The sequence below is a fragment of the Strigops habroptila genome, chromosome 7, assembly GCF_004027225.2.
Source record: "Strigops habroptila isolate Jane chromosome 7, bStrHab1.2.pri, whole genome shotgun sequence".
In the NCBI taxonomy this organism is placed as follows: Eukaryota; Metazoa; Chordata; class Aves; order Psittaciformes; family Psittacidae; genus Strigops; species Strigops habroptila.
In genome coordinates, this window is record NC_044283.2 from 49,552,545 (window position 1) to 49,579,244 (window position 26,700).

The window sequence follows — 26,700 nt, forward strand, 5'->3', positions numbered from 1 at the left end:
TCAGCCCTGGCAGTGTCCTCAGCACAATGCCAGCTCACCCCATGGCCCTGTCTGCCCAGACGACGCTGCCTGCGCACCACCACCACACAGCACCAGCTGAAGCCCGCAGTCAGGCAGAGTGTGCTGACCCAAGGCTTCAGCAGGCGGTCGTGTACTTCCATCTACCCTTCCATAGGGACACAATCGGGGAAGCACGCTGAGGCACACAGCCTGAAAACTGCCCCAGATCCTGTGCTTTACGGCTGTAGAACTTTCACAACGGGCTTTTCGCAGTCCCGCCCAACACCCTTCACCCTGGCTGGGTGGGGTACTAGAGCAACACACAGTCACTATGGACCAAGCCGGCGTCCCTGCACCACCAGAGGCTAGAAGCTGCAACCCGCCCTGCCGGCGCGGGCCGGGACCCTGCGGGACACGGGTGACGCCGCCGCCGCCCTCGACCGAAAAGGCGCGAAAGCGCAGGCGCTCGCGCGCTCCGTCCGCGCGAGGTGATTGGCCGGGAGGCGGTGACGCTATAACCGAGCGCCGTTGCGCATCAAACGCCAGGGAACCGGGTTGTCGCCGCTGCCGCCGGGCAGTGTTGTGCTCCCTGGCGCCTGGGTTGCCGCTTACCAGCAACCTGGTGCCTCGGGAGCCGGCCTCCTTCGGCCGGCGTGGCCGCCGCGCCTCGCCTTGCCCGCCCGCAGCCTCACGGTGCCGGCTCCGGTGCGCGGCAGGTGCGTGCGGGGCCTGTCGCCAGAGTCCAGAGGGTTCAGGCTGCCGTGAGTGGGGGGGAGCAGGAGAAGGGTGGCGGGCAGGGGTGAGCGGTGGCGGGCGGCGGCGGCTAGGGGTGAGCGGCGGTGGACAGCGGCAGGCAGCGGCAAACAAGTGCAGGCAGGGGTGGGCAGCGGCGGGCAGGCGCGTCGCCGGTGCCTGACAGCAGAGGTGGGTCCCGTTTCCGTGGGAGTGGGGGCACGCGTTCGAAAACGCCCGGCCGGCGGGGCCTCCAGCTGCTGCCGCGGCTGCCCGACACTTCGCCGGCGTCTTCCCGAGCTGTATCTGATGTGCCCGGCCGCCTCTTCCTGGCTTTTCCTACAGGAACTGCCCAGCCGAGCCCGTCTTGTCTCCTGCAGACGGGCGTGAGAGTGAAAAATGAGTTTCTACAATTTGGACCGCTTTCGCTTTGACCGTAAGAGAAAAGCCACCGATCAGGAAACTACGTGTCCTTCGGCAGCCAAAGTGTCAGCAGGTAACTCTGCTGCGGCGAGTGGTGCTGCTGGAGGTGATGAGGATGAAGCTACAGATGACAGCAGCGAGTTGGATGCTCCAGCTTCGGATGTGACAGGGAAATACGGTGAGTCAGGTGTTTTGCGTGTGGGGTAAGAACAGTGTAAGTACATCATTACTAGAAATAAAATAATTGTATTTTTTCTTTTGTTTTATCCCCCTCTTTCTTTCTTCTATAATTGTGCTTTTCTGTGCATGTATATGTCAGAGCAGTTTCCACAAAAACGTCCTTATTTGTAACGGTGCTTGCTCTAATTGAACCTGTGCATTTACAGTCAAGTCAGAAACCTTCTGATAACTAAAACTGAAAAGATTTTTTTCAGTTGAATAAACCAGCTGCAATTTAAATGTTTATGTTATGCTTTCCTTTTTATTAATTATTGATACTTATTTTACAGTAACTCAGGGTTTTCAAAGTACAAAAAAACCCCTTTTAGTTGTCTGATAAATACAACACTACATAGGCATAACTTTCTCACTAGAGTTCTAGGCTAATGCAGTGTGGAATATCACAGATGAAAAGAAAACATTTTATTTTCAGTTGGGCCTGATTTTGTAAGGAGCTGAGCAAGCTGCTGCTGATTCTCACAAGCTGATTTTATTAATATTTTTGTAGCTGTGTTTTTCCTCTTTTCTGGCAGTAGCTTGTGCTTTTCATGGAAATGGTGAAAAACTTACATAGTAATTTATTGGTTTGCTTGGCTGATACACTAGAGATGTGCTATTTCTGTTTGGATCCATCAGTTAATACTAATAAACTGCAATGGCTGTCAACTGTGTAATCACATTCACCAGTAGCTTTCCTGTTACTGAAGGAGTAAGAATGGAAGAACTCAAATTGTTTGTTGCTGATTAGTTTATACATTTTGGACATTCCATGTAACTTCTGATGTAGATGTCAACATACCAGTGTTATTGGAGAGATCAGACAGGCTTTGACTATCCATTTAGTAATGGAGCAACATCATCAGTTGGTATTAACATGAGAAACTGTTAGTTGTGGCTTCTGCATGTGTGTGCTTTGTAATAGACTGCATGAAAAAACTGGTACTCTGAGGAAGTGCACTTTGGAACAGGTGTCATCTTCCTATTAGTGGTAAGTCAACTGTCTTGTGCGGTGTAGGAGTTAACGAATGCAGGTACCCTTGAACTCTGAACATAGGTGTGAAGTAATGGAAGGTGCTGTTGGTTTTATGGCTTACTTATCATTGCGATTTATTTTTTTAATATTATATCTTTTCCTTTAATCTGCCTGTGGACCTGTCTTTGTCAGGGGAAGCGTGTGGGTAGGACTGAGGAGGAGAAGGGATGTCATATCCAATTTAGAGGCATGAGTATGAGTTTAGATAGGCAATAAAAGGAAAGATGAAGGGCAGCCTAAAAGAGGAGCTGTTGTGGAAGGCTAGTTGTGAGGAAAACTAGTGGAAGATCATGTTAGCTACCAGTAAAACAGAGTACAGTAGATGTGCAGGCAAAATTACAGCAAGTAGCTGACTTAAGAATCCACAGACACAGATCCTGGTGTAGGACTGGGGTGCTAATTAACATTTTAAATTGAGATGTAGTTACTAGTACTTTGCATTTATATAATGTTTCATCGTTCACAGATACTGAATGTTTAAAGAAGATGGAGTGGTTTGGTGACTTTTTTCCACTTATTTGCATGTCATTATGTAACCCATTGAAAGGAATTGACAATTTTAAAAGCCAGATAACACCTTCTACATCTATAGAAGTTAAGCGAAATTAAACCATTCAAATTATGTCTGCAGGATACGAGGCATTTAAATGTAAAAGAGGAGACTAGATTTGATTAGCAGATGCCTGACCTCCTTGTTTCCAAATTAGCAACAGGAAGACAGAAGTTTTCTTGCTTTGGTTTAAACAAAACAGACTTGAATTATAGTGGAAGAGGTACACAGATGACCAGTTTATAGCACTCTGTGCTCTCTACTGCTAAATATGTAACTCCAGAATTCTTTATTTACTGTAGAAATACTTTTATGCTTATAGTACTTTTTATACTTACAGAAACAAAAAAAACCTATATAAAATAGCTGATGGGTTTTTTGATCCTATTTAATTTGGTATCATGCAATCATACTGTGTGTGTAAAAAGAATCTTAAAATCAGATTTTTTTTCCTTCAGGAGTGCAAATGGTTCAGTGTAATTTCCTAGGGATTTCTTTAGGTATCTGTTTTGTCAAGTGTCCTGAAATATGCATCAACAAAAAGATACTGTTATTTTCAATCATCTTGGAAAAAACAGCCAAGTGATGTCTATTCTGTGTCATGAAACACCATTATCTTTCTAGCTATGTTTGTTTTGTTTTCCCAGAACAAACTAATACTGGTAAATTGTTCTGCACTCTGGGTGTAAATGTATGTAATGCTTCTTGTTGTGTATTGAACATGTTTACCTTTTACTTTTACAAGCAATTTGTTTTATGATGAGTAGAAGAATTGGTCGTCTTTATACACTTGCATATTCAAAATTACACAGGCTTGCAGTGACTTTGCAGCCAAGTTGTAGGTGGTCATTCTGAACATCAGTTAACTGAGGGGTAAAAACCAACTATGGGGGCAGTTATAAAATTATATCTGAGAGATACCTCTGTAAAGAGTTGGAAAAATGCTCTGAAGTGTCGTGCTGTAATTGTCTTTAAAAAAAATAGTATTGTTTACTAAGTAATACACACATTTGGTTTCTATTAGTCTGTTAGAAAACAGTGAAGTTATCTTCTTAATTTTCAATTAGATGTTTATAATTATGCAAATAGCCTGGTGTATGAAAATGAGACTATTCCAATTGTAGAAATGGAGCAGAACTGTATTAGAACTATAGAAATCAGAATAATTTTGATCATGAATTTCAAAATGAGATTTGTATTCAAAAAACATGCTTTACAAAGCTTCAACAATTGAAATTAAAGTTGTAGATGAAATTAAATGACTATATATAATCCCGTTATCAATGGTTGATTTCGTTGATACCTTCTTTGTATTATTCAAATATATAACTCGAGTGACTGCACTTCCAGGTTATGATGTTGAGGGTGTCACATCATTCGCTTGCACTGGGACTGCTGCTTTTATTCGTCTGGTGTAATTTTCTTTATAATCTGAGGAAGTCTTGTCTTTTGCTTATGTCACAGTTTGTAGAGTATAATTCTACTTAAAAAGCATATTTGGAAAAAAGCAATGACTGCATTACCTAGTGAACTTTTCTGAGGGTTCATGGGAGGGTATGTTGAAGTAATCATCATTTTAAAGTGGTCTCTTTAAGAAGCACCTTAGAGTAACACTGAAATTTAGAATTAGTTTGGCAAATGATAAAGACTTCCCTTTGAAAATGGAATATTAATTTTCTTGTAGACTTGAGCAGCATGCATTTGATTGTGCTTTCCAAAACTAGGCGGAAATTACTTTCCATTTGACAGTGTTTGTTGTGCGATGTTAGTAAATGTGGTAAGCCTCTAAGTATTACCTAAGTTTTGTTTTTACTTGGGTGAGAAGAGGCTGGCTTTCCCAAAATATGAGGTAAGGTTTGTGTAGGCGGCTATATTTAGAATTATAGGGCGTATGGGGCAGTGTATTACGGCTCTGCTCTAGGTATGTGCTTCCCAAAAGACTGTAGTGAGCCTGATTTTAAAAAGGGAATAAAAAATAAAATTCAAGGTGAAGTTTTTTCAAGAGTAATTGAAGCTCTGCATTTAATGACTAAACGAAGCAAGTTATTTGCTCTAACATTATAAAAGCAGTTGCATTTGAGTACCTTTATCCATAACTTAACACTGTCTCCATATAATCATAGGCAGTTTGATCTAGTTATTCTCATGGAGTCTTTTTGTATGATAAAATCAAAACCAACTTACTTTTGCTGTTGTTTACAACTCCAGTTAGGGATACTTCTGTGTTTCCTTAGTAGAGTCGAAAAATGGTCTTATGATTGCAGGCATTCCTTAATAGTCCTTTGTAATTGCCTATAATCAAGAAATTGTGCCTTCAATAATTACATGCTGTGGAAATAACTGTTTAGTCTGTTTGTTACTACTCTGCAAGGGTATAATTTGCTCTAAATACGAGGGCTCCGTGTTACATACGGGATTTCTGCTCTTCTCCCCTTCCTCTCCCGTTAATAAAGGGTTCTGTTCAGTGGAATAAGTGGAAGAGAGGGAGAATGCTTTTTCCAGGTAACTCAGCATTTCATAGGTTTAGGAATTAGGAGTTGTCATGAAGACTGGATAGTTATGTAAAAATAAAATGAGAAGTCACCAAGTGAAACACTTAAATACTCTTATCTAAACCTCTTCTAAGGTTTAGATTGTAAAGAATAAAATTATTTTTAAGACTGTGTTGTTTTTGTAAACTTTCCTTTTTTGTGTTTGGGATTTTTGTTGCCTTTAAAAAAAAACCCCAAACAACCAAAACCAAACAACCAAACAAAAAACCCAACAAATCCAACAAGCTTCTTAGCAAAGCTGTCCTAAGTACCTGTCATTTGCATGTTGTGCTGCTTGCAGAAGGAATATATTTGAAATATAATTTAGCCTAGAAGACAAAGATCATGAAAACTGGCTTGATCAATTTTGTTAATTCAGTCGAGATGTGAACTTCTCATGTTTCTTATAGACCTATTTTGATATTTCCATTCACAGCTTTTATGCATCTTGCATTTTTGTCCTATTGTGACAGCCCTTTCTTGGCTAGCCCAACTTTATAATGTTCAGAATTTTTCTGCTTTATTTTTCTTTACTAGACAGGAATTACTGAAATAAATTTGCCTGCTTCTTTATGTTTAAATGTAATAAAAACATTTGATATGTTTCCCAAGGTTTCTCTTGCTCTTCTCCTGTATTAGTCTTAAACAGTTTTCAGATAAAGCAAAGCAACTCTGTCAAGGACAACACATCTCCTTATGGGTAGAAGAAGGTACCGCTGAGGAACTTCCTGCTGCACGCATGTTGGTCTCGGTTACAGGGAGGCCTGTCTTGGGATAATGTGTTACTGCTTCAGAACTAGAAGTCTTTAGGCCCTTCCTAGTTTACATGTGTATGGGCTTTTCAAGATTACAAGAGTACTTTGCAAAGTGAGACTTTGCCTGTGCTAAAAATCATTACGATAATCTGCTGTCATGTTTTCAAACATTAGAAAAGGTTTAGGTTTTTATAACAATTAAAACTGATGCCTTTATCACAGATGAAGGAATTAGACACCATGTAGCTCATTTCTGCATTTGATGATCACATTAATTTATTCTAGCCTCTTCCGTGTCTGGTCTCCACTGGCAAATTGTCTTTTAAAACTGGCATTATGCTCTATAGCAACCTGCCTCAACAAGTTTCTGCCTTAGTGGATGGAGGCAGAAGAAATTACCTTTATTTCCAGCTGAAATTATGGTTCCAGAGTTAGCAGCTGAGAAAGCATCACTGATGTTTGGATTATAGGCACATGAGTTTTAAGAAAGGATTGATGTGCTAGAGCGGAGAGGATGCCCATGATGCTGTATTTGCATTATGGGAATGACAAGTCCTTTTATATAAGGACTTATGCTGACAGATACATCATTAAAACTGAACTCTACTAGGAGTTTTGTAGCTGACTCTCATACACCTTCCCTGTGTAATTGGTTTGGTCTGTTTTCTTATTCATGATTTAAAGCTCTCTGATGTGGGAAAGGAGTGGAGACTTTTTTTTTTATGCATCCAAATCAGAGTATATTACTGTGTCATTCTTCACTCAGGATCTTAATAACCATAGCTATTCTTTCTCTAATTCTTCTACCTTTTCCCTCTTGCTCTGTGTTAGCACCCATCTTCTTACAATGTAAATCGGACACTATCAACAACGGAGAGCTCCTGTTTATTCAATACCAGCCACATAGGTGGGATGGGTTGTGTCAGTTCTTTGCACAGAGGCATGGTGGTGAGTGGGAGAACCTGAATAACCCGACTGGAGGAGTGGCCCCTGCCTTGGCTTCTCCCAAGGCTGTCACATCAGGGCCCACAGCCCTGTGAGTTGGATAAGGATGATTCCCATTGTTGTGCGGAAACAGCAAGGCTTTTGGGAGCACTGTTCAGGCTGAGGGGGGTTGCTACCTTTGGGGGTGTGCAAGATGCATAGTAAAAGCTTTTCAGGTTTTTACAATGCTTACTATGGGATGTTTAAGGGGAGGAACTGAAGGTGGGAAAGTGGAAGGATCAGAGTAGTTTGAAGAGGAACAAGTGGGGAAAATAGAGGGATAATGGGATAACGGGGGTTAGTTGCATGTAAATAAGTCAGTGGAGTTGTCTGGCCGTGCCCTGTTCATGATCATGCTTATTAAAATCCTCTTGTATCTGCTTTCCTGGGTGAGTGGAATCTTCTCTGTGGGCACTCCTCTGGAGTAAGGACCAGGGGTCGCAGGGGCCCATGTGCCTGGGGTGCCAGCAGCCAGAGGGACCAAAGTGAGTGGAAAATCATGTGACAGCCAGTGTGGGACATGGAGGCCTGTGATATCTGTGGTGCCCCCCGGCTGTGCGGCCCCTGTGGAGGCAGTGGGGATACCAGGGGTATAACAGCTAGTGGGTGCAGTAGCCTGAGAAGCCAGGGAGGGACCAGAGGGACTGAGTTGCCCATTTATGCATGGGGCAGGCCCAAGATGGGGGAACCCAGTGCCAGCCACAAGGTAGAGGGTGGAGAGATCCATGGCGTGTGTGTCTGTGAGCCTCTGCAAGGGGGCCTGTGCTGACAATCAGAGTGGGGTGCAGGCCCTGTGGGCTGACAGCTAATGAGGAGACTGAGGCTCCATCCTGGGTGGACTGGGTGTCTAGGGCCAGCGACTGGAGGGTTCCCCGTTGTGTCGATGCCAGTGGACCTTTGTTCTGATCAGCCAGAAGGGGAGCAGGAGGCGGCCATCATGTGTGTGCCCTGGTTCTGGAGCAGGCAAGTGACTCCAGGCTGGGTGGCAGCAGCAGCAGGTAGGAGGCAGAACTTGGTGGTCCCCTGGGAGGCAGACTCTTCTTTGGCACTAAAGAAACACAACCCCCCTTTTAAATGTGGTCAGTAAGAAATATGGAAATGCCAGATAATAGTGGTTTTTAGATGGAAATTAAAACATGGGATTCTCTGCTGAAATAGGATGCTGAAACAAGACAATTCATGTTGTATTAACTCTCTGACAGACTGTGATGTTCCTTCATGAATTAAAAGCTGAGATGACAATAATTATGCGCTCTTCCTTCTTGCTTCTCTGTTTCCAAACTGGAATGGAGACATTGGTGGATTAATGCCTACTTAGAAGGGTGTTTTGTACTTTCGGCAGGATTTTTCTTATGCATAGTGAAGGTCATGTGAAGACTTAAGGCTTCAACTGTCACTGAACTCTTATTTACGTTTCCCCATGAATGTTAAAGAAGCTTGAGTTATGCTCACTTCCATCCCTTTAACTAGGGTTAAGCTCCGTTTTTGGGTTCTTCCTTTTCACTAGTGCACCATATTTTTTAGTTTGTTGGGTACCTTTCCCTTTCAAAGCCGGTATTACTGGTAATTTCCCATGTCAGCCATTTGCTTGTATTTTTAGGATGTACCTTTGTTTCCATCAAATGCTGCCACAGTGAGTTATTTAAAATTTATTTTCTACAAGATTACTTTCATGTGGAAAATGCTCTCTGCAGCTGTCACATTCTCTGCTCCATGTGTTCTTCCTCTCTTCAGTCATATGCCTCTGGGGTCCGTAATTTGTCTGGTCTTAAAATTACTCGGCTTGCCAACTGTTCTTTCTTTCCAGCACTAGCTGTAAAAATGGTAAAGTGGTAGAAAGGAATGAAGTCTTGAATGTGTGGGACTGCTGCACTAGGTCAGGCTAAGTACAGTTCTTGGCTCATACCTTTTGCAAAACGCCTTGAATGCTTTTCTTCAATTACTGACATGAAATAGCACACTTAAGGGGTGGCAATAGTGTCACAGTGTTTAGTTCTCTTTAATGCAGGTTTAGAGACAGAAGAGCTAGAAGCTGTGTGTTCAAGTCCTCATTTATCAACTAAATTTTTTTCCTCAAGGTTTTCTAAAGATCATACCAGAACATTTCTAGCCTCCATAAGCTTGCCCAGGCTTATATGGGAACATCAGAGTTTTAGTTGAATATACCTTGAAATACACCATTTATGCAGTTAGAGCATACTGTGCCTTAGCTGCATTTGGTACTCTTACTGAAAGAGGGCAAAGTCTAATAAAGCATAACTTTCTTGGTTTTATTTACTGTATTCTAATTCTCTCTCTGCTTCAGGTTTAGTATGTCAGGCTTTGTGTAGGTTTCCCTGTGTGGTCATGTTTTCCCCATCTAGATATGTGCATGGAGTTGGTTTCAGGTGTAGCTGACATTAGGGGACTTAACCATGTGTTATTCATAACTAATTCAGGAGTTACATGAATAGACTGGCTGCTTATGCTTTCATTTGTCTTACAAGCATGTTCAAAATGGAAAAGTTAATACATGCTAATGCACACATACTGGGTCAATTTTGCTAGTGTCATTGAAGGTAGTATATGATTCATGAGATGTCTTCACAGGGACATATCCTGATTACATACAGATTCTGTGTATCCTGGTGCTTCATATATAACACAAAGCATCCTTCCACATGCTAATCATCTAAAGCATAATGTGGAAAAGACTGGCTAAATAGATTATAGGAGTTGCAACTTACCTGTCAAGTTACTCAGGGTAGCTTCCTAATTTTCTGCAGTATAATGCTGACGTTCCCTTTCTGAAAACTATCAAGACAAGCAGATCATGAATCAGCCATCAGATACACCAGTATGTTTCTATCTGTGTCCTGATCTGCCTGGAAGTATTTCAGAGGATTTTGCTGAGGACTTTTTCCAAAAATAAAAATGTAATTTTAAGTAGTTATTAACATAACATACATGATCTCTTAAACTTTGCAGTATAAAAATTATTTGTTTGATGTAAGAGGGCTGAGGGTCTTTTGCCAGGTAAGTGAATACTTAAAGGAATACAGCTTACAGAAATTTTCCATGCATAAGGATGTGAGTTCTGTTTAAGTGGTTGCTATGTATAAGGAAGAAATGATACCTATCTGATGCTCTAAATACAGCTAAATATTTGAAGTCGTAAGTTGTATGTCATTGTCTCCAATCCTTTCTCCTATTGAAATGGCTTCCACAGAGTACTTTGACATCCCAGAAACTCCTGAAGACAAGAGGCCAATGAAAAAGCCCTATTTCAAGAACCGAAGAGGGGTACAGTATCTAGATGTGTCTTCAGACAGCGAAGATGAACTACCAAGGAGCTTCAGTGCTGCAAAAGAAAACAGGGCTCCAAGGAGAGATACAGTTTTAATGTATGCATTAATTCAGTTTTCTGTAATTTTCTGCAACCTGATACAATGTTCTAAATTGAAATACTGAATTGAAAATCAGAGGCTAGGTTCTAGTTTACTGGTTGGTGATTTACCTGCCCTAACTAAACTTTACTGGATTTCCAGAGAAAAAGAATCCAGCTCTTAAGCTCTTTTCTCAGAGAAGACTCTTGAAAGGGAGGAATTCTCTAATAACGAATGATATGTGTGATGTTCATTGTATGTTTGTGCATTTGCCCCTCTGAAATCCTCTTAATGGCACAAGAAAGCTTAACTATAAAATACTTACTTTATTAGTTTTAAACCATATTGGAATTGCTTTTAGCTTGTTCCATTTTTTTCTGAAACCGTAATGAACAGGAAAGCAAGTAGAGCTTCAGTGTGAAGTATAAGAGCTAAAGTTAAGTGTTTGTTGTATGATGTGTTTGCTATGCTTACTGATTTTTTTTCATGATTTGGAAATTTATATATTTGAATTAGCTGGGAGGGCAGAGAATACTGTGCAAGAGTCACTTGTGTGGGTGCTAAAAAGGCAGCATTGAGAGTGCAGGAGAGACAAGATGTAGACAGACATTTTTCGCAACCAGTTGGAATGGTTTAAAGAAATGCCTGCTATTTATTACCTGCTAGTTATATGTCTGTGTGACTGATACGTGCTAATTGTCTGTGCCCCTTAAATGTTCTTGTGCTATGCAAAACAAGATGGCTTAACCTGCTTTTTGATAGTCTAGCTGAACTAATCTGTGGAAATAGATTAGAGAAATAGTAACCTTAACAGGCATAGTCTCTTGTCAGATTTTCAGTCCTCAGAGCATGGAGTTACTGGAGCAGAAATTCTTGAATTTTTTGTAATGTATCTTCCCCAAAGTTTCAACCTAAGGGAGGTACTTGGTAAGAAAAAGCAAAAATAGTTAGCAGAGTGAATTCCTGTTTCTGTCTGTGGCTTAAGTTGTTGATTGTGCAAGGATACAGAGATGGCAAGATGGCTGCCTGCACCAAATTGGCTTGTATAGAGTGCTGTGTGAACGCAGTTACACTGCTTCTGGGATCAACCTGATTTGGAAGCATTACAAGTGGGGTTTTTTACCATGTGGTGCTGATGCTAATAAGCTGTGCAGGATCCAACTTGCAGAGCCACAGCTTGCAATTTCTAAACTGTTTTCTGATTACCGGGGGTGAGAGATGGACAGCAAAATGGCTCCTAGTGGGAGAAATGAGCGTAAATTACATTCTGTTGTACTTGTCATTACTCATACGTAGCCACTGGTCTCATGCACCAGGCACCCCAGCGCCCAGCACTTCGGCATGGTGTGTTGTCTTGGGTGCTAATCAGTGTGTGCTGAACCCACTAAGCTGTCTCACAAGTGGTATTCAGTTGAACTAATAAACGATTTGAGAGCGTGGCAAGAGTTAGCTTGGATCTGGCCAGGCTTATGAGCTCCGGCTTGTGCTGAATTTTGCCTGGCTTTGCACAGAATTGGTCAATCGAGTGTCTTTGCACTGTTCATTTTAGTGCATGTGTTACCTAATGTTTGAGGGTTTTGTGAATTCTTTTCTTTTTGCAGTGTATCCCAGCCCTCACTTATCCTGAATCAGGGATACTTATTTCTGCAGAAAGCAGAAAGTTCAGAGCAAAAAGCACAACTTTCCTAAAGGAAGTGTGCCGCAAGCTTTACTACCAAAGTTACTGTCTGGACTCTGTTGGAAAACAGAACTCTAACCACAAGTTTTTGTGGGTTGGAGTCATACTCGTATAACAGTTAAATGAGTGTTTCTTCTTGCTTGGTAAGAATGTGATTATGGTTATACAGAGAGGGCAAGATTTCTGATGTGCACAACTCTGGCTTTGTTGACAAGTATCTAGATGTTGATCCCCCATAGGAAATGATAGGGTAGTTGCAATGTTGAAATGTGTTTACTGCAAATGGAAGACTGTACACAATCATATATGCTTTATTTTGTCCTGAATTGGAGGTACTGCTTTGAGTACAAGTCGATTCAGTGTTACTGAATGCATCTAAACACATTTTGTGAGATCCCATTGGTTTTGGTTTATGGTGATGTTCTCGTAGAGTAAAACATCTGTAGGCAAAAATAAATTTTAATTCTTTTCCTCCTTCTCCATACATCATAGCTCTGAACAGTTGAATGTTGATGAAGAGTCTGAAGATGAACTGTCCCAGTTGGCTTACGCTGGGGATCCGCTGTCAGCTGTGAAGAAGAGTGTAGAGGAAGACCTCAGAGCTGTAAGGCTGCAAACACTGAAGGACTTTTTTCCTGAAAAAAATGACCAAGAATTACGAGAAGTAATAATGTTATTCTGCTTTATTTTCATGACTGTTCTGTAGGCAGCCTTACTAAGCCTCTGGCTTTATTATAGGGAACAGCCTTGTGCTACTCAGTGGTATGTAGTACTGGTGGCATTTATTCTCAGGAGAGTGTGAGATAGCTCCTGTATCAGCAGAACTTTGTAGTACATAGAGGCTGTGCAAATTTTTGTCCAAAGTTACATATCCACAACATTTTTGAAAGAAGACAGAGAAATATTAGGCAAGTCTATTGTTCCTTCATGAAGGATCTGGAACAGTCTGTCCTGACAAAGCCTAAGCAACTGGTGAAGGCGATTAAGAAAAAATCATGAGCCTTTTGAAAAGGAAATTTTTTTATTATACTAGAAGAGTGAGATGCCATTTACAAATGTGGACAGATACTTGGGAATCACGATTCTTCATAACTTCATTTTTTATGTTTTCTTTATATTTTTAACTTTTAGGCCATTTGCTTCTGTTGCAGTTATCTCGCTTGCAAAAAACATTCTGAAAGTCTCAACATCCAATTAATTTGTAAAAGTTACTTATTTTGAGCTTACACATGGATGGAGGAAGAATCTAGGGCTGTAAGGAAATAACAGATAAACTTCGAAGCATGTTTCATGTGTTTGAAGTAGGAAAAAAAGTGATAATAAATGAGATTGTATTAAAAACATTTTCCTTTAGGTTTTCTTGAAAGTGTTTCCAAATACAGCTTATGTGATCAGTCTAGCTAACTTGGTAATGTTTATTTTGTTTTGGATTTTGAAATACCTGTATTTTTGAGGTGTTTTTTTAAAGTGTATTTCAATCATGCTGATCTGTCATTGTCCTCCTCTGTTCAACTGGATTAAATCTCATCACTTAGCAGTTGTCTTTTTTTTTTTTCCAGTTGTTAGAATCAGCACACACAATGAATGAAGCTGCTGGTTTGCAATTCAGTTATGAAGGTATGTTTAACAACAACAAAAAACCAAAACTAAACTTCAGGAGCTGTAGCTAATTCAATAAAGTAAACTTTTTTGAGAGGTATTTAAAAAGTGGTAAAGCATATGCTAAAAGTTATACATTGTTTGTTTATTGTAATAACACAAAACTGAAATGACAGGCTTTGCAAGGGGAAAGATGAGAAGAAGACGGGGACCAAAATCCAAAGTAAGAACAAAAAAGAGGAATTTGTTCTGTGAAGCTCAGGATTGCTTTACATGTATGTCATGAAGTGAATTATGTTCCTGCTGGTTCCTTCCTTGCCAAGAAGTTGAGGCAAATAGTAATGGGCTAGCTGTAGTAACTCTAAATGTTGTAGGTGAGAAATGTGGTGATACGGAAAAAATATACCAGAGTATGTAGCCACTCATAACTGTTGGTGTCAAGGCCCATCACCATTTTCTCTTCAGGCTGACTTCAAGACTTGTTTGTGATTCTGAATAAGAACCATTAAACATCAGACAAATGCCCATGGTTCTCTAGCAAAACATCTCTCAAACCATGCCTTTGAGCCCTCAGAGCTTATTTGGGATTTTTTGTTCTACATCTGAATTTATGCAGTCTCATGCTGTTATCAAAAAAAACCCAAAAGAAATTACACCAAAAAACCCAGCACATGATGTGGGAGTGTGTAGGAAATGGTAAGCATGTAAAAGCATCATAATTCTTGAGCTTTGGGTTTGTTTCTTGACATCACGTAAGGCCAGGGTTAAATTTCTTGTCTTATATTAATCTTTTTGACTGATGTACTGCGATTGATGGGGGAAGAGAGGGAGGTTGGTATGAATATTAACATCATTATAAAAAGCTGAAAATTCCAAATGCAATTCAGTTGTTGCATAGTTTTCCTGATAGATCTTCATGTTTTGGAGACAATGGGAAAAGCTATTTATGATCACTCTTGATTACTTTAGTTTTTCTAAGTGGTTCATGTGTCTTTTCATGCAGTATCCTATGGATTTTGAAGCAGTATGTCTAGGAAGCTCATGTGCTGAGGGAGAAGAGTTTTAATCCCTCTCTAAACTAGTAGATCCATTGCTAATTCAGTTTCCCGTTGTACTTGCCATATTTTCATCTTCTGATTTTTATATACAACTTCAAAGATTTTTTTAAAACAATTATCAGAAAGCTTTTTTTACCCAACCAGGCTAACATTTTGAGGTTACCACTGTGATCAGATTCTGTAGATAGGACTTCTTGGATGCTGGCAATAGAAAACTAAAGCTGACATATTTTTGAGGGACACACTAATTCTGAGTGCTGCTGCTCCTGGAAAATCCCTTCCTGGAAAACTATGATTACTTTTCAAGGGTTTTGATTAATATTAAAGCAATTTAAGCAAATATATATACTTTTATATATATATATATATACAGTGTTTGAAACAAAACACTCTGATTTCTGCTATGTAGGCCCTGCCTTTTGGCCATTTTTGTGTTGATCTAAGAATGCTATTTCACATACTTTCAGTACGAGCCCACAGAAGAATCTTGGCAGCAAAATTCTCACTAATCACAGCTGTTGTATAAAATATTTAGTTAGGAGTAAGCATGCCTGAAAGTGATGGTATAAATCACGTCATTTTGGACACATTTTTAAAAATTGAGACATTACTGAACATCTGCTTATCTATGTCAATTTATGATACGTTTAACTTGTTGTGAAGCGTTGACTGTAAGAGAGATCAGGGACAGGATACTGTCTTGTGAAGCATGGCTTTGCTAAAAAAATGTGGCTGAGTCATCTTCAAATTTTTCTGTCCTTTCAAAATGACAAAAATTTGTATTTATAGCATGAATTCAGTAGTTGTATGTAGCTAAAACAAGAAGCATTGCAGATGACTTAGAGGTATGACTTGTAGGGATGTGACACTGAAAATAGGCATGTGAATGAAAGATGTGAAGTTATATTGATACCTGCGGCTTGTGATTTGTTTCTCATGGTGTTTTCTATGCATCTTAAAAACCATGAAATCAGTGAGGGTGCTTCTGAGCTGAAAGCTCAAGTAAACCTGTCTGATGTTCACTGCTTTTTGAACAGGCAGAAATTACTGTTTTGTAATGTAAGGAATGTCATAGTAATAAGGCTTTTTTTTGTAGTGGTAGCAGCAAATACTGGTTGGAGTAATTGCAAATGTTTCTCTAAACTTTGAAACCCTGGAGCTGCTTTTCACATTGCTCATTAATCATAAAATTTCTGGAGAGAACAAGGATTCCTCTGGAAGGCCTGGTGTGCTCTGCCTCCACACCAAGGATTGTTCCCATCTAGTAATAAGAGTTTCTTCATCTCTTCAGCAGTATGCTCTCTTAACACAGGAAGGAATAATTGAGTGTACCTTGCAAAGTGAATGCTTTCAGAAAGTTGGGATTTTTTGTCACTTACAGGTGTGGTGGGTTTCAGAAGAACACAGGTTGATTTCTAATTAATTCTGTGTTGATCGTCCAGGCAGTCTTCAGGATTGGAAAGGAAGTGTGCTCTCTGTGTGTGTGTGCTTGTTCACTGGTCACCTTTGGCATTCTGGGAGAGGAGGGTGACCAGACATGCTGGTGTCAGACATCAAAGCTCTGCAGGCATTTATTCTTCTACAAAAGATTTAATTTGCAGTACTATTTTAGATCATGGACTAAGAATTTTTACAATAATTTGGACTGGTAACAGTTGCTGCTTCAAGCAAAACTAATGTGCAGGAATAATGGTAATGTGTTCAGGAGCTGTGCACAGCAGAGTCAGAAAATGCACCTGACTGGGCAGGCCTTAATGCTGAGATGATAATCTCTTGATAATCAACAGGGACCAAAGATATTCAGAAGGTTCTGGCTCATATGAACTATTCATAAGTATCATAGTTATCATTGATACTTGGTTATCACTGACTTAATATGCATAGTTTTCTTTCAGACATTTGGTTTAGTGTTGAAAACTATTTGGTGGTAACCTCTCTGATGTGCAGCTGAGCCAGAAATCAGTCATCAGCACTTCCAGATTGGCAGTACATATTCCAACTTGCGATGGGGGTTCAACTTTCCAAAAGCAGTCAGCTTCAAATAAAACCAGACAGACCTTTATGCAACTTATGTGTAAAACACTTGGCAATTATTAAAAAACCAAAATAAGCAGAGCTATTTCAGTTGTAATATATGAGAGGTAATTGCTTGATTAATTGCCAAACTACTAAAGAAAACTTAGGAGGTAAATAAACATGTATTTTCAAGCAGCTGCTTTGCTTGGAGTTTCAATGTGTGTGTAGACTATAATAGGAAACTATTATGGAGACTGGTAAACATCTTGTGCAGTCAATAAGTAGCTACTATAGTGTTGGTTTGAATGATCCTACTGTTCTGGGGTGAGCTTAATGAAAGTAATTAATTCTTCCTTTCTGCCTCAACTCTTTTTAAAGCTGCTCCTCATAAAAGGAAACATAAAGATAGTCCCCCAACTTGCAAAAAGAGAACTAACCAAGTCACAAAAAAGACAAAGACAGATTACGTAAGTACTGTTTTTTCACTCTGTGCACTGTAAAATAAGTGGAATTACCTGACTTGGTCAGTGACGGTGGTATCATGAACTTGGTGTGTTTCATCAGAAAGTCTAATCAAATTCAAATCTTGCCATCTGAATGAAGTTTTTCTGCATTCTTCTCCTTGGGAATTCTGAATGGAATTACCTGCTTTGTTCTCTAGTTTTTGTGGGTTTATATCCTAATAGCCTGTTTACTCCTGTTGTGGAAGTGGTTACAAAGGAGTCTTTACTGAATTATTACCCAGTCACCCTAGCAAACAGTGCTTCACTGGACCTGGTTTTATGCAACAGTTTGATTTCTGTGCTATAACAGTTCCATTACAGTTAAAAGGGGAAGGATTGGGACAAAATAAAGCTGAAATATGGGTTTTTAGATTTCATAGTAAGAGAATTGTAGTGAGAAAACATGCAGGATTGGTTGTTAGGTTGTTTTTATTTTTTTCCCCCCTCACCTTTGCTTTTTGTCTCATTCCTAAGGTTGTTCCTAAGACTTAAGCATACTTTGCCAGCTACTGTACCATACTGTAGCTGTACTGTTAATGATACCATAGGCTCAGTGAGGAAAGGAACATTGTCCTCTGTACCAAGGAGTGCTCCTGGGTGATCTGGTTTGTGCTCTTTCAGCAAATAGCATCATTCAGCAAAGTAAATATTGATCAAGCCTGTTGGCATCTCTGCTGTAGATAAGTAGATCTGCAGCCAGCTTGCATTCAAAGTTCTGTGAGGAAACTTGGGTAATTCTTTGTGGCGAATACATAACAGAGCAGCTTGTGGCATGTAGCACTTTTGGCACTGGTTCATAAAAAACGTCCCTATTTGCAGGCTGATAGTAGCTGTTAGCGAAGCTATTGTTGATGAAAACTTTTGCCAGGTTTTGCTGTGACTCCATGGTGCTGCGACATAGTATTTGTGGACTTTTTTTACCTGTACATGTTCATATAAACACACCATTAGACACGTTTATAGACTCTGGTGTGCTAAATACTGCATGCTTAGTGATCTAACCTAAGTGACTGTTAACCCTGCCATCTTCTGCCTTAAATATCATCCAGAATCACTACTAACTTTTCATTTTAAATAAATACAGATTAGACAGTTCTAAATTATTTATATTTTGGTATGTAACTTTGCAGTGTATATGTTTATCAAGTAAAGAATGCCATCTTTCAAGACTGAAGACATTTTCTATGCTTATGAAAGTTTTGGTCTTACATCAGCTACGGACAAGGAATCACTTCTGCAAATCAGATTTGTCTTAAGTGCTTTTGTAATTCAGAGTGTCTCTTTAAGGATAAACAATGTTTATTAGGTTTGATTGGTTTTAATTGTGGGGGTTTTGGTAGGTTTTGGTTGGGTTTTTTTTTTTTTTACTTGTTTGTAGGCTAATAATTTACATTAAACCTAATAGATTTCTTTTTTAAATGTAGCTGGATGAGGCAGATCCCCAAGGACAATGGGAGAGGCAAGAGATGCTGGTGAAGAAGCTGCAAAATACATTCCCTGCATTGGATAAAGAGGTGAGCTCATCTCTCCTGATGGCCTATCAGGTTTTGACTTCTTGAGAAAATTGCAGCTGTTGGTGATCCAAACTAAACAGGCCTTACACCAGCAGTACTCTTGGAAAGAGCTCAGGGTAGGAAGGTCTCTGCTGCTGCTTCTGGAATGTAATTTCTGAGAGCAGTTAGATGTAATCAGAATATGGAACTTCTCATCCTACTTTTGGTCCTGTGACAAGCCTGGCATAGTCAAATTTAACGAACTATTTTAAAAATGCATGAGGAAATTATCCCTCTCTCTCACATTCTCCCTTGGACAACTAGATACACTGTGTGCTTTGTACTAGTTTGGTACCTGATGATACTCTGCAACTGGTCAGGGCATTTTAATACTATACTTTTTTTTTGGAAGCAAAGCTTGTTTATGTGTGTTCTTACCCTTTTGAAAAGTGGAGTGCAGCTCTGCCTAAACTGAATGTATAAGGATAAAGCGAAGTGTTTTCTCCTTTTGACTTCCTTTTATTTTGAATCATCTGATTTATAAGGGTTTTGTTTGCCTTATGCAGTTAAAATTGTTAGTGCCTTAACATTATGCACAGAAAATTAGTTTTTGCTTATCTTGTCACAATACAAAATTTCTTTCCTTTTACTAGGAACTGAGAGATGTACTTCAAGAACATGATTGGGTGTTTCGTGAAGCACTGGAGACCCTGAGAGTATTTGCAGAAGATGAGGGTAAAGACAGATTGATAATCCATTTTATCTCGGGATAAAACAAAAAGACTTGTGATACAAATCATTTCTAGTGTCCATCAATGACAGTCCTGACAGCAGTATGCCTAGAAACTTGCACTGATACTTAAAATTAGTATTATGAGGAAGATAAGAGTTTTAAGTGTCATGATTATTTTATCTTTTGCTCTGTAAGTAAAGATAAATGTCTTTGCCTTGCTAATGCAGATTTGCGTAAGAAGTTGGAATTACCTATGGGTATATCATAAAATATGTTTTCAAATGTCTCGAAGTTGACATCTGCTCCCCTCCTGCTTGTTTAATTAAGTGTTGTTTTTAACTGGAGTAATTTGTAAATCAGTGATTGCCAATAACTGCACAGATGACAAGTGACATATGCTGTTTTATCCTTTTAAAATACATTATAGGAGAGAAAAATACTAGAGATAGGCCCTAAACTATGCAACCAATTTACAAATACCAGTGCATTAAATGTGGTACGGAGCAAGAACTCTGATTCTGGGTAAATCTATTGAGTTACAACTTAAATAATATTTAATGAGTTGATTACTTTTCAGTGTTAAATGGCTGTCAGAAATGTGTATGTTTTGCTGTATCAGCTGTTCAAGTATTCTTGGGGTAGGACTGGATTCTTTACAAGTGGAGTTATCAGTTTGCATGAGGTTGGGTCCTTACTGCTACTTCTAAGAAGGTAGACATCGGGGTTGGAGTCAATCAGCAGTGAGCTGGGATTGGGCAGAAGAGAAACATTGCAAGTGCTTTCTTCCAAAGAAGAATGCTGTACTGAGATGTAATAAAATGGAAAAAATACATAATATTCATGTTGAAAGTAGGCTTGTTTTCTGAAATCAGCAGAATTAATCTCTTTGCACTTGGGTGGAGTGGGACCAGTATCTCATCTCAGTGATGCATCAGAGTTCTTAACTATCTGCTATTACCTCAGAGCTTCTGCAGTTCACACATATTACGTCGTGTTGATTGCCTATATTTTAAGATAGCTACTTAAAACCTTCTGCTATTTGAGCAGTATACAAGTTAGCATTGCTCATCTTACACTCAGAGTTGGTGCTATTTACGTGTTTTAGACAGACTTCCATGGTGTTAACTGTTCTTTTCTCTTAGGAACACCTGCTGTTGACTTGTGTATTAAATCCTAGAATTTTGTTTTATATCTATATAGGTTTTATTTTAGAAGAACAGTATGTTTTAATTTGCTCTTAACCAGTATGCATTGACTTGTTGCCTTCTATATTGCATGCATAGACATAGAATTTTCTCCCCGCTGTGACGATTCTGACTGGACCAAAACCTCCGACAAGAGCAGAAGTGGTAAGAGAAAAGAGAAACTGAAGAAGCAATCTCCCAGAAAAAAGGAGAGCAGCTTTCAGAAAAAGGACAAAGGCCCAATGAACATTTGGAGTACTAAAAGAGAAATAGACTCAGAGGACAAGTCAGCTTCTGAAGATGGTGGTAGCGTCTTTGATGAGGACTACAGCAGCGGCAATGAAGTGATGGAGGATGGCTACAAAGCGAAAATCCTCAGATTCCTGCAGAGTGCTTCCATGAGTGAACTGATTTTGATTCCCCAGTGTTCTCAGAAAACAGCTCAGAAGATAATAGCGCTCCGGCCCTTTAATAGCTGGGAGGCTCTGGTAGGTCTGCATTCTTCTTTTTCTATCCCCAGCCTGCCTAGAGTCAAGGTGGCTTCAGCCTAGGGAGGCTTTAGATGGGTGGCCTTATCCTGATTAGGCTAAAATGCTATGTTCCTCCTAAGCCAATAGCGTTTCAAATAGTGTCATATGACCTGATTTTGAATGAATTAAGGGGTGATTTTTCTGGAAAACTCAAGCTGATTGGCTGACTTTACTGTCACTCACTCTGTAGCATAGAAAGTTGGTTGATTTCACTGCAGAAGAAGAAATTAGAGCTTTCACTTGGAAAGGGGGTGTTTGCTAGCCTCTCCTGAGCTCTTGTAGCTGAAAACCCATGCAGGAGACAAGAATGTGGCAGGACCTTTGCTGCAGACACTTGAACAGCAACAGCAGCAGCTTCCAGGGTAGCTCCATGATTGAAGGTGCCAGCATGGATATTTTCAGTTGCATAGAAGAAACAGTTGTCGTTTTTGGGGGTGGGGGGTGTTTGGTCTTTTTTCTTTAATCTACTGCAGCTTAGTCTCTAGCATGGTTTTGCTAGCTGAGCAATGCAGCCATTTTTAGTGGGGCAAGCTGCTGTGATTTTATTAATACAAGGTAAAGCATCAGAAGGCTAATCCACAACAGAGGGAAAACGATACCTCTTGGTAAGTAGATTATCTACTGTCACATGGATATTACTTTCAAATGTTTCCCATGGTTTGGTGCCTTTACATTTTATGAAACTCCGGTAAAGTGCAAGACATCAGACCCGGTAAGAGCAACGTTGGTAAAAACTTTGACATGCATTATGGCAGATTTTCTTGGTTTAAGTTATTAGTGCTTTGGATTTTAAAGCAGTAACTGTGCATAGGCCGTCTTGCAGAGTAATTGGTATGTTTTATTATCAGTATGTATTCTGAAACCTCCACTACTGATGTATGCAGGATCTGCTTGTATTTTTTCAGAGCAGATTAGAACTTCTTCAATATGTGTAAAACAATAACATTTATTATTCAGTGTGTGAAATGTTTTCCCACAAAATAGTAAAAGATACTAGACAGATTTTAAGGAAAACAAAATGATCTTTGTATATTGTGTTGCAAGCGCGGGGAGACAAGAGGAAGATAGTTGGAAAAAAATCCAAGGTGCAGGTATGCTGCAAAAGAAATCCGTTTTGCCCCAAGCCTTTGGCTTCTCCCAGAACATCTGTCATATGGCTATTACTTTCTAAACTTGTTGGATTTTGCCTGAGCTTATTTCTTTGCAGAAATATTTGCTACAGGGCTGTTCTCCTTTTTTGTGTAAAATATTTAATAGAAAAAAAGCTGCATGGGCCTGTTTGCATTCAAAATTTGCCTTTCATAAAGATTCCTGCTGTCAGCAACCACATGTTTATATAGTACTGTGAATACTTGCCCAGAGTAGAAGCAGTTTGCAGCAGATTTTAGCAGATGTTTTGTATCAGTGTGGATTTAATTGTTTGTAAAGATCCAGTAGCTCAGTGACCCAGTATTTTTCCTACTAATTAAAAAGAGTGGTAGAATAATGGAGAGAGCTGATTCAGTTTCAGCATTAAAGAAATTGGCTTGTTTTTAAGGTTTCTTTTTACTGTAATGGTGCATTTTATAATATAACGTAAAGCACTAGAAGTTGTACTTACTCATTATTAGAATTGAGAAAGATCATAAGGCGCTCAGCACAAGATAAAGACTAAAGCCTACTTATATGGAAATTGGTCATCTTATTCCAGGAATACATAAATTAAAATGGCTTTTTTATTGTAGACAACTTTTATAAGTTGGACTTGTCCATCATATTCTGTATACTGCAATAGTATATGAATGAGGAGATAGAAACTCAAGGGAAGGTAGCTTCGGCTTTTTTATCATCTCATTTTGTTTGGCTGCAAATGTACAAACTGCTACAAAAACCAAACTAGCAGGAAGTCCAGAAGCACCTTTCACCAAAGCAAACTTGCAAAGGGAAGCAGCAAATGCATCAGGTTAGAAATGGGGGCTGCCTAAAGTGGAGCTGGAGTTTGTAGACCGAGGTTGAGGCTAACTTTCACCCTTAAGGAGTAAAGTGGAATCCTAAATCACCTTCAAGTGGTGTAAAGTAAGCCTGGGCAGGGCATGCTGGCATGGTGGTTACACACTGAGGAGCGCTGCTGCAGCCCTGAGCTCCAGTGGACCTTCCACAACACATGCTGTGGAAGCCCATGTGTTCAGTTGTCTGTGGTGGTCTCGCTGCTCTGTGTTCTGCGTGACAGGGCAGTATTGTGTGTTTCACATCTGAACCAGTGGCTGAAGCTTTCCATGTTTTAACTTCGAGACTAATGTTATTGTGCTGACATGAAACAATTTCTGTTCGTAACAGATGGCTTCATTCTCCACACCTTCATTTATAGATTACAGGATTTACATTCATGCCAGCCAGAGCTTTAGGCATCAAAAACAAATGTTGAATTTTTTTAATAACCTATTAAAAATCACATTCCTTATGTCTCTCTTATATCTAAATAGAGGTGTTTATTTAGAAAACTTCATCGCGAGTGTTGACATGTGTACCTTGGCCTGGTTTAATCTATGAGTGTTGGTAAACTTCCTGGGTTTTCTTTAAAATGGAACAAAACCACAAAGAAAACTCCAAAACTCCTAACAAAACTCTACTGGTTCTCAGTAGAGGGCACCATTTCATCATTTTTTTTCTCTCCCTCTGCTTTTACTCTGCAATGTGGCAAAATCGATCAGTTACTTAAGAGGTACTAACTAGGTAATAGGTTTTTAAAGGAAGGAATTCTAGGGGGATATGCGCCTGTGAAGTTTGTGCTAAAATTTAACACATCGCTGATTTAAATTTCAGAAAAATCTGTGGAAATTACTTCTGTTTTAACAAAAGAATGGCAAATCCAAAGGACCTGCTATTCTTCAGTTCTTTAAATCCATTAATAAAGAAGGAAGATGTCTGTTCTTTACAGTAAAATAACTTCATGCATAAATATTCGTGAAAATACTATAATTACAGATATGACCCCAGTTACTGCAGAAATAAATTTATTATAAGGTTTTACACTTTCTGCAGGCAGCCCTTTATGGAATCAGGGAGAAGCTGGTGGGTCTGAAGGGCCTATTTTGACACAACTACAGGGTGCCTGGCTCTAAAACCAGAGAATATCCATATTGTAGTGAAGATAACAAAGTTTAGGGGAAGGAAATACAAAGTAGTGTGGCCTTGAGGAAACAAGTGTTGGAAGTAAGGCGTCTGTGTCAAAATTAATAAGGCTTTATAGTTGGGGGAAAAAAAAAGGTACATTTAAGTTTTAATTAAAGACACAGTGTCACATGGTAGGTCTGTGGTTGGCACTAGGTTGTGAGAACGAGACTTATAAGTAGCCATTCTCCCAACAACAAAGAAGTCAGGAGCTCTTGGAGAAAGCTTGTGTTCATGATAGGTGTAGGAAGGATTGTGACATGGAGATATTCTTTAAAAGAAAAATAAAAATTGATGCTAGATTAGATACATACTCTAGAAAGCATGAGTGAGCCACCTCTGCTCTTGTTAGACTGAGAGTACAGAGCAACAGAGGAAGTTAGCCTTGGTCAAGGTGGGACCATGTGTGTAAGGAATATTGGAAGTTTTGAGAGGAGATCAGGGTGCCATTGCTGTCTTGAGTTCCTTGCTGCCTGGAGTAGCTGTGGATTTTCACTGTAGCACCTTTGTTGCTGTTATCAGTGTTCCCAGTATTTATTTTTTTTTCTTCATTATTTTGCAGCTTGCAAAAATGACTAAGACTGCTGGTTTGACTGAAGACATAGTGTGGAACTGCAAGACACTGCTGAAAGAGAGGGATGTGGTTCTAAAGCTCATGAATAAATGTGAAGACATTTCAAGGAAACTGACAAAACAAGTAACCAGGCTTACTGTAGATGGAGCATGTGGATGGAACATTGCGCAACCTTCCATTCTGAATAAGAGGTATCTTTCCCTTTTCTATTCTTACAAGGGCGTCAGATAATAAGGTATACTTGTGAAGACTGGGATTTTCAAAACTGCGATCTCTGAAAGTAGAGTTGCAAATGTTTGACACTTAGCAGCTCTCAGTGAGCTAGAAAGTGATATTCAAGACTTGAGGGAATCCAATAGATGCTTTTAGGTGTATCAGAAAAGCTGGTGAGGTTTTAGAACAGTGCTCAAGGCCTTGTTTTACTTGTTCCAGGTTTTCCGTGAATGTAGAAACCAACTTTGAGTGATGGGATCATGAGTTGTCAATTTACTTCAAATCAAAGACCAAACAAAATTGTTTTTGTAATGGGGGACCTTATATTTCAAAGATGCTAAATCAGAATTTATCTGAGCAAACTTGTAAAGTTTATCAGCTGGACTTAAGACCTTGGTCAGGAAGTTCAGATATACAAAATTATCTGGAACCCTGTATCCAGTGGGACAGGCACCAGGGATGTGATATGGGGAAGGTTTTATTTTAGGTAAATTTGTAAGGTTCTCCAAATGAATATTGGGAATAAAGAAAGAGCTTAGGAGGAGTGTAAATGGTATGGTGGGGGAACATTATCCTAAGGGTTGGGAAGCATAGGGGTGAAGTGGGAATGGCTAGAGTAGCAACCTAGATTAAGCTTGGAGGTTGTTAGTGGTAAATAGCAAAAGGATTTTCAGCTGTGTCAAAATAAAACCTGAGAGGAAGAAGGAGCTGTTTGGAAGGAGCTTATTAGTGATGCTGCATCTTTGGCAAAAAGTGCTGAACCAGGTGATGTGCTCTCGAGTATGTTTTGTAGATGTGTGTGTTTGGTGCCATCACCACTAGTAATTGTACAACAGAGCAAACTTTGTGATGCAGCTGCTAAATGCCAATGTATTTTAAAAATTATCAGTTGTGTAACTGATTTTAACTGGTCGTGGATCACTGATTTTAGAAGAAAGGTATGTATTGTAACATTAATTTTGATCATTTAAGATGTTGAAAATTCAGATAAACTACTTACAAGGTTTAGAGATTCTCTTTGGTATTCAGGTGACTAAATAAAGTATGTGGTTTTCACTACATGCGGAGATCTGGAGTGAATTAAAATATAGGCAGTGTTAAACTTACTATTCCATGATTAACATAAGCGTGAAGTTGTGTTTCATGGAGAAACAAATAAGAAATCAAGCTTAACATGTCACCATCTTTTAATAGTTTTGTTCTCAAGCCATATCAGAAGATTGGTTTGAACTGGCTAGCACTGCTGCATAAACATGGATTGAATGGCATATTGGCTGATGAAATGGTAAGTGTAAACTTTATCTAAGAATCGTTGAAAACTTTGCAAAAATGACCTTGTTAAATTCTTTCATTTCCTAGAAACCCCAAGCAGATTCT

At 39.5% G+C, this 26,700-nt stretch overlaps 1 protein-coding gene across 2 annotated transcripts in view; it reads left to right on the plus strand.

Moving 5' to 3' along the window:
- Nucleotides 1-426: 426 nt before the first annotated feature.
- Nucleotides 427-26,700, plus strand: part of SMARCAD1 (SWI/SNF-related, matrix-associated actin-dependent regulator of chromatin, subfamily a, containing DEAD/H box 1) — a 37,710-nt gene continuing 11,436 nt past the window's right edge. Inside the window, exons 1-11 of one of the 2 annotated variants that reach the window (XM_030492301.1) lie at nucleotides 427-716; nucleotides 1,078-1,333; nucleotides 10,436-10,610; nucleotides 12,763-12,934; nucleotides 13,830-13,887; nucleotides 17,322-17,410; nucleotides 18,871-18,960; nucleotides 19,593-19,674; nucleotides 20,956-21,344; nucleotides 25,099-25,301; nucleotides 26,518-26,608. In XM_030492301.1, the coding sequence (XP_030348161.1) occupies nucleotides 1,132-1,333; nucleotides 10,436-10,610; nucleotides 12,763-12,934; nucleotides 13,830-13,887; nucleotides 17,322-17,410; nucleotides 18,871-18,960; nucleotides 19,593-19,674; nucleotides 20,956-21,344; nucleotides 25,099-25,301; nucleotides 26,518-26,608 (1,551 nt within the window). In that variant the 5' untranslated portion in view covers nucleotides 427-716; nucleotides 1,078-1,131. The remainder of the gene's footprint in view (nucleotides 717-1,077; nucleotides 1,334-10,435; nucleotides 10,611-12,762; nucleotides 12,935-13,829; nucleotides 13,888-17,321; nucleotides 17,411-18,870; nucleotides 18,961-19,592; nucleotides 19,675-20,955; nucleotides 21,345-25,098; nucleotides 25,302-26,517; nucleotides 26,609-26,700) is intronic. The other variant, XM_030492302.1, reaches the window with a different exon arrangement.